The following is a 10,443-nucleotide window of genomic DNA, read 5'->3' as shown; positions in this document are numbered from 1 at the left end:
GTCAACTCTTCTCATGAGGTGGCCAAAGTACTGGAGTTTCAGCTTTATCATCAGTCCTGGCTAGAAAGATGTCTTCCTCCAGGGAGGCAAGGCTCGGCCAAGAATCAGTGGTTCCACAACTCTCAAAAAGCTGACTGTGACTCAAACCCAGGAAGGTTTTACTCAACCACCAATGACACGGCATGGTCTCCACCATAGTAAAACTAACGAGTCCAAGAAAATGTAAGATTTGTGTGTCATCCCTTTAGATTGTTCTGTGAACAACATCCTATTCTTCAAATGCCTAAACTCAGACAGCTCACAGAAGATTACTTGAGTTATAGTTTAACTCCTGCCTTATAGTTCTTTCCCCAAAGGCATTTTGTGCTGCATAGTCCTGTACTTTTCCTAGTCCCAAATCACACAGGAAAAAACAGTTTTGGCTCCTGGTGCATCTCCAAGCTCGATTTCTGTCTCTCTGTGTAACTTTGATCAGTTCAGACATTTGTCAGTGTCCGTACACATCCTCATTTATAGACTGTTGCCAGGGATGGAGGCTCGATATTTAAAGTCAACAAGAAGAGCCTGCGTGTTCTCTGAAACTTCATCTGTGTGTGTGTGAAGAAAAATATTAAGACTTTTACAGAAGGTGGGTGGGGAGGAGAGATTGTGAAAGGGAAAGGAAGAAAGAAAAAAGAAGGACCGGGAAGAGAGAGGGAGAGGCGGGTGGGGAGGTTGCTGTGTAACTGCTAAGATTGCAGACAGAAATAGCATACAACCACCGTGAGCAGAAGCGACTCGGTAACCAGGACCAAACTGTATTCACTTCCATTCATCAGTTTCTCTGGGAAGGAAATGACATCTCGTCCTGTCTTCCTCTACATCTTGATTTTTGGAAAATATTGTAAGTATACTCAGCATTTAATTTTGTCTACCTTAGGATTTTATGAAATAATCAAAAGGACAAATGTTGATTACTGACATGTATGCTTTTTAGATACAAATGCTTTTTTCTGGTAAAACTGTCATCTCACTTCAGAAGGATTCTTCGGAATACATTTCTGGTATTTACATTAAAAGCTGAAATACTGACATTCTGTGTAAATCTATGCTTCATAACAATCAATTGGTATAGTTGACGTTAACATTTGTTTCATAAGTCATGGTATATTTCAAGAGGAGCGGTGCTTAAAGAGATTGTGTTCAAGGAATGTGCCCAATGACACATCCTGGGATGTTCTGTTGTTTGCTCCTGGTTCCTGAGTGTTTGCAATGCTTTTTTACCTTAGCCTTTTGTGATTTGTATCATAGGTTTGCCTCCTCACAGAGAGATGCTTTCAGAAAACTCCTTTTTTATTTAGCAAGGTTTCTCACTATTCCCGAGAAGAAAAACAAGGCAAAGTAGAAAGCAGTGAAAACCGCAGACACACGAGGAGCCCAGATGGACAGTTTACTTTTGTTATCATGACAGTTTTTTTGCTTCCTCTCTGTATACATTGTTTTCAAAACAAATCTATTTTTTAATGAAAAGAAAGAGCTATTCTGCATTAAACTTTATTTAAACTATATTAGGTAAACAGAAATAAAATGTTTTCCTTCTTGAGTAATACATGATGAGAAAAGTCAAAGCAAATTGAGAAAGAAAACTTTCTAGGTCCCTTTCATACCTTCTGGATTCACAAGCATGTTTACATTGCTCTGTCTCTTAAAAGTTTGCAGAAATTTATTGACCCTAAGACACTGTACTGAGGAATGCCCCAAAGTGTATTTCAGTTGTAACTTTCCCAATCCTGATGGCATACTCTGCACGCAAGTGATTTTTTTCCTTTATCTCCAGTCTTCCTGACCTCTTAGTACACCTCACTTTGACGGTCAAAGATGGAAGATAGTGTGAAACCAAGAAAATGATTCCAAATCCTGGAGAAACATGATAGTTCCTAGCTTTCTCCATCTCTGATCTTACTGCTGTCATTGCCATTTTTTAACTAGAGAGTGAAAAGTCAAATTGCACACCACCACCAAAAACTGGGTGGTTTTAGTATAATCCAAGTGTTGTGGATATTTGCAAGCAACAGCCTCATAAATCCATAATATATTTTGCCATCTCCTCTCTCATTTCAATGAAATGAGCAGGTTAAATAAGCCAAAGGAATACTTCCAAATAGGCATTCTAGTATGAGGTATTCAAGGAAATTCAGGGCAAGTTGAGAAGCAATTTGGCTAGTGTGTTACCAGTCATGTGGTAAAAATGTTCTATGTTTAGTAAAAAAGAAAAGTTCTATGTTCTTTTGTCAATAGAAAATTATTTTCATGAGCAAAAAATAGGTAATAGTGATGAAGACAATAATTGTCAAAACCCTCCAACTTTTTAAATTTATCTTTGGATTTTTAAAATAATGTTGATAATGCACTGTGAATACTTAAGAATGCCAAGTCCTCCTCCCTCCATGCCCTCCAGAAGCAGAATTGGGCAAGTAGGACTCCTGGATACATGCCCTCCACACAGTGGGCAGGCTGGAGGGCATTTGACAGGGGCCCGCAACCCAGCAACCCACACCCATGACTCACCTGTTGGCTTATCCCATCACCAAGCCCTACCAAAGAGAGGATTTCCTGGGCATATAGCAAAAGAAGTCAACCACATAAGGACAACATCTTAAATCTCCTTAACTAACCCCATGGTTGTTGCTGGTGGTTTGTTTACTAACATTATCTCCTGTTGCCTGGGAAAGATAGTGTGCTGCCATGAAAGACTTAAGGTTCTTGACAGAAGCACCCTGTATGAGCTTTATAACTGTCCACAAGGACTTACCCTCTGAGCCTTAGTGAAATGGCAATAAAGTCTTATGCCCTCTCTACCTCCCAGAGCCCCTCTGTTTCATTCTTTATTGCATACATTACCTCCTTGGATCTTCACAACAACTCGATCAGGTAGATGTAATTAAGCATGTGAACAAGGCAAGACCAAGGACATTCATTACCTTGTCAGAAGGCTCAACCTAATAAATCCCAAAGTTTGAATGCTTTCATTGTCTACACTCTTTCTCCTAGACCATGAATGTTCTCGGTAGAGATAATGTGTATAATAAGGGGACTTTGAAAACTGAAAGCCCCTTATAGACCTAAGCAATTGTTAGTCACCCTTTTACTCAAAAATGTTTATTGAATGCCAGTTACTTTAATAAACAATAAGACTAAAGGATGGCTACCACATGATCCCTCCTCTAAAAGGTTGGAGTGGAGAAGAAAAGGGTATCTAGGATCACCAAGTTCTGAGACAAGGGCAAAAACCTAGGTGTGCACAGTAGGAGGTGGGGTGGGAAGGTGACATGAAGATTCAGAAAAGATTTCCTTTTATCCTTGAGAAATTTTTATTCTTAAAAAGTTTCCTCTGTCTATGGTCTAGTTAGCTGTATCTTACAATGTTAATTTCTCAGTTTTGATAATGTACTGTGGTTATATAAGATGATTCCATTAGGCAAAGCTAGGTCAAGGATCTATGGGACCTCTTGCAGTATTCTGCAACATTTTGTGAGTCTAAAATTAAAAGTTACGGAATGATCCTCTGGGAGAATTGTATCCTAAAAAGTCCTTATCCACAGGGCTTTACTGTTACTTAAACAATATCATCAAGCAAAAAGCAATCATTTTGCTTAACACTTTGGATAGGCAGAGAATAAATAAGGAAATAGGAAATAAAAGGCCCCAAATATGAACTTGATCCACTTTAGTATTTTGCCAAGGACTGACCCAGCTGGGAAGGTCCTCACTTTTAGATTTCAAGTGAATACGTACAAGATGACCTGATCTTTGCTGTGGGTCCTGGCACTGGCATATCTCCTAGCAACTGTCTCTTCTAACCACAAAGAAGGGGCCAGGAGGTTTTCTGAACTAATAGTTGGTACACGAAAAACAGACCATTAGCACACAAGAAAAGGGAATACTGGCATATTTATCTACCTCCAAAAGATGGAGAAAAATCTTTCCAAATGCAGGCTACAGAAATCTCTAACTGTTCACCTTACTTTTTTTTAAGGTTGCTAACAATTTCATATTGTTCTTAATTAGGAATTTGGAATCACATCTTTATGTCTCAAACAGAAAGAAAATTAACAAGTCTGTGCAAATGCAGCACCATGATCTGTATGAAAAGAAACAAATGATTCCATCTGGGAGCTAAATCATTTCGCAAGCTTAATTCCACACATTGGGCGGACTTGTTAAACTGAAATGGCTGGAGTTGTATGTTCTATTTAGGCTTAATTTTTGTCCTTAAAAAAAAGAATTTGTATTATATAATTTTTAGGTGGAATAGCATTATAATTCAACATCTGTATACACTACAGAGTGGTCACAACTGCAAGTCTAGATTGACCCATCCGTTACCACTGAGCCACTTCACTCACTCCATTTCACTCTCCCTGCCACCCCCTTCCCTTCTGGTAACCATTAATCTAATCTCTGTATCTATGAATTTGTTTTTGTCTTATTTCGTTTGTTTGTTTTGTTTTTTTCAATTCCCAATATAATGAAATCATACGGTATTTGACTTTCTCCATCTGACTTATTTACTTAGCATGCTGCTAAGTACTGCTAAGTAGCTTCAGTCATGTCCAACTCTGTGCAATCCCAGAGACGGCAGCCCACCAGGCTCCCCCGTCCCTAGGATTCTCCAGGCAAGAACACTGGAGTGGTTTGCCATTTCCTTCTCCAATACATGAAAGTGAAAAATGAAAGTGAAGTCACTCAGTCGTGTCCAACTCCTAGCGACCACATGGACTGCAGCCTACCAGGCTCCTCCGTCCATGGGATTTGCCAGGCAAAAGTACTGGAATGCGTAGCACATAGTAAATGCTCTGTTCCAGGGCAAAAAATCGTAATTAAAGGGCTTATTTCCTATAGGATTAGCATAATGCCCTCCAAATCCATCCATGCTGTCTCCCATGGCAGGATTGCATTGCTTTTTTATGGATTAATAGTGTCCACTATGGGGGTTTCCCTGGTGGCTCAACAATAAAGAATCCACCTGACAATGCAGGAGATCCAGGTTTGATCCCCAGGTCTGGATGATCCCCTGGAGAAGGGAATGGCAACCCTCTCCAGTATTCTTGCCTGGGAAATCCCATGGAGAAAGAAGCTTGGCAGGCTACAGACACGGGGTCACAAAAAAATTAGACACACTTAGCATCTAAACAACAACAGTATCCATTATGGACCTATATCCCATCTTCTTTATACATTCATCCATCAGTGAATAAGATCTGCATTCAGTTCAGTTCAGTTCAGTCGCTCAGTTGTGTCCAACTCTTTGCAACTCCACAAATTGCAGCACGTCAGGCCTCCCTGTCCATTACCAACTCCCGGAGTTTACTCAAACTCATGTTCATCGAGTCGATGATGCCATCCAGCCATCTCATCCTCTGTCGTCCCCTTCTCCTCCTGCCCCCAAACCCTCCCAGCATCAGAGTTTTTTCCAATGAGTTAACTCTTCTTATGAGGTGGCCAAAGTATTGGAGTTTCAGCTTCAGCATCAGTCCTTCCAATGAACACCCAGGACTGATCTCCTTTAGGATGGACTGGTCGGATCTCCTTGCAGTCCAAGGGACTCTCAAGAGTCTTCTCCAACACCACAGTTCAAAAGCATCAATTCTTTGGCGCTCAGCTTTCTTCACAGTCCAACTCTCACATCCATAGACTTTACTTACTGTAAGGAAATTGAAACAGTAATCAAAAATCTCCCAACAAACAAACTGTACCCATTTATACCATTTGAATGTCAAGTTCTATATGATTGTGGTTATGGATGTGGTGGTTATATACATGGTGTTATATACACTGCCAGTTATTAAGAGCTTTCCATGGACCACAAACTGTGCTAAATGCTTATGAACATGATCTGACTTTATCCCTATAACAACCTTAAGAGATTTTCTCACGTTACAAATAGGAAACAGAAAATGTGAAATACTAAGTTGCAAGCCTGACATCACTCCTTAGTAAGTGTTGCAAAAGAGATTTCAATCCAAGTTTGTGTCCTCGAACATCCTATGCTAGTAAAACATGATTCAAGCTCAACATGTTAAAGCTCAACATCTGAGAATCAAAAGAGACCTGAACAGATCCCCTGATCTAACCCACTGGGTTTTCTTTTAAGACTGATTTATTTATTGGCTGTGCTGGGTCTTCTTTGCTGTGCAAGCTTTCTCTAGTTGCAGCGAACAGGGGCTACTCTTTGCTGTGGTGTGCAGGCTTCTCATTGTGGTGGCTTCTCTGGTAGCAGAGCACCGGCTCTAGGCATGGAGGTTTCAGTAGTTGCAACACTCAGGTTCAGTAGTTGTGGCTTGTGGGCTTAGTTGCTCCATGGCATGTGGAATCTTCCTGCACTAGAGTTTGAACCCATGTCCCCTGCATTGCAAGGTGGAGTCTTAACCACTGCACCTCCAGGGAAGGCCTAGCCCATGGTCTTCAGATGCATTAGCTATTTCTCTATTTTACTGATTAAGTAATAGAGAAATATGGACCAGCCCATAGTCACAGAACTGGTAAATCCAAACAAAAACAAAGTTTCCACTAAAGCAGGGTTATCCCCATCCCAGGAGTCTGAAAAATCCATGCTCTGTATTTGTGCATCTCCTCCTGTTGGCCAGTACCATCTGCTTTGCAGACACTTCCAATTAAGCACCAAGAATTTATGGATGAGGAAAGGTGTGGAAATAACTTGAATGAATAGAACACTACACTCAACCTGTATTGATTCCAGGATTTTGCTTCGAAAGCACTTTTGCTGATAGCGCATGTCACAGAGATTTATACACAGGGAGAACCGATGCATAGTGACGTAATTCTCATCTTAGCCCACCTCTCCCACCCGCTGGATGTTTTCTGCCTTCGTTGTCTGCACAACCACAGCAGCTTATTCCCTGTTTTACCTACTGTGGCCCAACACCCTCTCATCATCTTCAAATCTGCACCTCTACCCATCATACTGATCAGATCAACAAGGCGGCATCACTGAAACCAAAAGCTCTTTCCTTCTTTGGAATAAAATGAGGATGAGTTGTGAGCATTTAAAATTTAGGTTTTATTCTCTATCACAGCCAAGATAAATGTTGAATGGAAATTTTAAAAGAACAGCATAAATTGGGATCTCTGGTTATTTGTGTTAGAAATTGACATTTTCCTACAAAATCATTGTATTTTATAATAATTTGGAGATTTGATTTTCTGCTAAATAAATTTATTTTATAATTGTTTCATTATTACCTGAATTAATTAGAACCAAAGAAGTCAATGTTTTTTTGGGCTTCACAGGTGGCTCAGTGGGAAAAGAATCCACCTGCAATGCAGGAGAGAAAGGAGTTGTGGGTTCCATCCGTGGGTTGGGAAGAGCCCCTGGAGGAGGGCATGGCAACCCACTCCAGTATTCTTGCCTGGAGAATCCCATAGACAGAGGAGCCTGCAGGGTACAGTCCATGGGGTCGCACAGAATCGGGCACAACTGAAGTGACTGAGCATGCATGCAAAGAGTCAGACACAACTGAGCATGCACCCCCCCCCACACACACACACCCCTTATTTCTTAATTCTTCTCTAATAACGAATATGTTGTTGTTTTTTTAATATTCAGTGCTCTCAAAAAAAGTAAGGATTATTTTGGGGGAAGGGGACCCTTGGCTTCTCCACTGGCTGTTCCAGGCCATGTGGAGCCCTGACCTCTGGTCACTATGCCAGCTCCTCTCTCCACTTCTCCCTCCCCATCCTCTCTCCCTGACCTCTGCCCACCACCTACGTTGGCCCAAGAGCTCAAGTTCTCATTCTATGATGAAGAACACACAGACATCTCTCCTTTAGTCAAGGTGCCCAAGTGATTAGCCTCAAAATGGGACAGCAGATAATCTGTTGCATTCTCTAATCGTAAGATTCACCCTTTTTAGAAGGCAGTTGAGATTTTCTTTTATTTTTTAAAATTAGTGTATAATTGTTTTACAATGTTGTATTAGTTTCTGCTGTACAACCAAGTGAATCAGCCATAGGTATATCTGGGCTTCCCAGTTGGCACTAGTGAAAAAAAACCTGACTGTCAATGCATGAGACATGAAACACGGATTTGATCCCTAGATCGGGAAGATCCCCAGGAGGAGGGCATGGAAACCCACTCCAGCATTCTTGCCTGGAGAGCCTCATGGACAGAAGAGCTTGGTGGGTTACAGTCCATGGAATCGCAAAGAGTCAAACACGACTAAAGCAACTTAGCACAACACATAAATATATTCCCTCCTTTGGAGGCTCCTTCCCACCCCCAATTCCTACCCCTCTAAGTCAAAGGCAGCTGAGACTTTATTTTTTAGTAGCAATGTATACATATTTATTCCTTGTTTTTTTCAGTTGAGATTGAAATCATTTTTCTGTTTTTGGTAGAGAGTTGAGTGTGTGCTTGACCTGGGTGGCCACACAGTTACATGAGCTATTTCATTGATAAAAACATTTCGTTGGACTATTTTTCTCCTGACAGTTTGTTCTCCTGATTCTTACCTCATTCATGTAAAGTAACATTACATGAAATCTCTTTTTCTGCCTCCAGCAGTCTGAGTCTCCAGTGAATTGCAATTTGATTGAACAGTTTCCTCATATCTCTCAAGTACTTTTTTAATTTGTTTCACGTAATTAGACTTTTTGAGTTCAAAGGAGATGTAAAGCTCATATCGTACAACGCCCTCATTTTCATGTAAGAAGAAACCGAGCCTAGATAGCTGTGCTCTCTTTTATTTCCGCTTTCTTATCTTTTACTCGCTTTTAAAAGTATGCCTCCAATTTCATATGTAGGACAGGATGGGCAAGAAAAATCAGCAGGGTAAAGCATCACCTTTAAATAGAAAGAAGCTAAACCACAGTTATTAAATTACATTTATTACCCACCAAAATCCTAGCCTCAAAAATTAAGATTTGCAAATACATTGATCTTGCATTATCGTGTGTCACACTTCCACACACCTGCCTCGCAGATAAACATTTTAAACCATTCTCTTCACCAAGGAGAGACTGGACAGAGGAGAGAAGGGTTCTAAGGACGCCTTCCCAAGTCCATGCTTGTCGTCAGGTCCAACTTCAAAGGAAATGGCTTTTCAAATTGTCAGAGGAAATTCAGAGCCCGTAGATGTGTCCGCTCTCCACATCCCTCACTCCCATGCTATTCTCCAGACGGCTATAAGATGCATCGTTTTCATCACATGCCATGCAGATGAGTGAATGTGGCTGCCGGGGCATCCTCATGAAGCACAGGAGGCCTCCTGCCTGTGCTGCAGGCCACGTGAGACTGATGGCTCTGCAGGAGTGCAGGAGGAAACCATCCACGTCCCAGGAGAGGTTGGTATGCGATCAGAACCTCAGTGCTTCTCACTTCAAGACAGACATTTCCTAGTCTCCATACAGTAAGTCCCCCACATATGAACAAGTTCCTTTCCAAGAGCCTGTTCGTTAAGTCCAATTTGTTCAAGTCCCACAAAGTTAGCCTAGATACCCAACTAACACAATTGGCTATATAGTACTGAACTGTAAAAGGTTTATGATACTTTTCACACGAATAATACATAAAAGACAAACACAAAAAATAAAGAAAACATTTTTAATCTTACAGTACAGTATCTTGAAGTGTACAGTAGTACAGTACAACAGCTAGCACGCAGGAGCTGGCATCGAGTGAACAGGCGAGAAGAGTTACTGAGTGGAGGAGGGAGATGAGGTGGGATAAAGTAGAACTGGGAGAAGGCGATGGCACCCCACTCCAGTACTCTTGCCTGGAAAATCCCATGGATGGAGGAGCCTGGTAGGCTGCAGTCGATGGGCTCGTGAAGAGTCGGACACGACTGAGCGACTTCACTTTCACTTTTCACTTTCATGCATTGGAGAAGGAAATGGCAACCCACTCCAGTGTTCTTGCCTGGAGAATCCCAGGGACAGGGAAGCCTGGTGGGCTGCCGTCTATGAGGTGGCACAGAGTCAGACACGACTGAAGCGACTTAGCAGCAGCAGCAGCAGCATAGTAGAACTGAAGGACCATCAGCAATAGGAGATGGAGGGCAAGCTGCAATGTCACTCATGCCTGACACTGATGGAACACATGTTTGCATCTTTGAAAGTTCACAACTTGAAGATTCGTTTGCAGGGAACTTAATCTATTATCCTCAAATAGCCTGGGCACCAATGCTTATGTGTTTAATCCTTCTCACAATCCCTTCCTTCTCCCTACCCCAAAATACCATGTCTTCTGTCTCTGTATCTGTTCTGAGGCTGATGCTGGAGGGGGAGAGGGAGGGGGCGCAGTGGAGACTCTGTTCCTAAGGACACAGGCCCCTGAACTTCCTTTCCTCCTGCCCCCTCCCCCCCGCCCCCACAGCTCACACACCATCTCCCGAGATGGAGTCGTGTTTTCCAACTTCATGGAGCATGAAAGGACGCTTACAGAAG

General features: G+C 41.8%; 1 protein-coding gene across 5 annotated transcripts in view; it reads left to right on the top strand.

Moving 5' to 3' along the window:
- The first annotated feature begins 496 nt into the window (after window positions 1–496).
- Window positions 497–10,443, top strand: part of RXFP1 (relaxin family peptide receptor 1) — a 127,729-nt gene continuing 117,782 nt past the window's right edge. For 2 of the 5 annotated variants that reach the window (XM_005217633.5, XM_002694415.6), the window contains exon 1: window positions 498–883. In XM_005217633.5, coding sequence (XP_005217690.2) covers window positions 835–883 — 49 coding nt within the window. In that variant the 5' untranslated portion in view covers window positions 498–834. Of the gene's footprint in view, window positions 884–10,443 lie in introns of all 5 variants that reach the window. The other 3 variants (XM_010813810.4, XM_005217632.5, XM_010813809.4) reach the window with 2 other exon arrangements.

This window comes from Bos taurus, chromosome 17 (genome assembly GCF_002263795.3).
Source record: "Bos taurus isolate L1 Dominette 01449 registration number 42190680 breed Hereford chromosome 17, ARS-UCD2.0, whole genome shotgun sequence".
Lineage (NCBI taxonomy): Eukaryota > Metazoa > Chordata > Mammalia > Artiodactyla > Bovidae > Bos > Bos taurus.
This window is presented reverse-complemented; position numbering and strand designations above follow the sequence as displayed.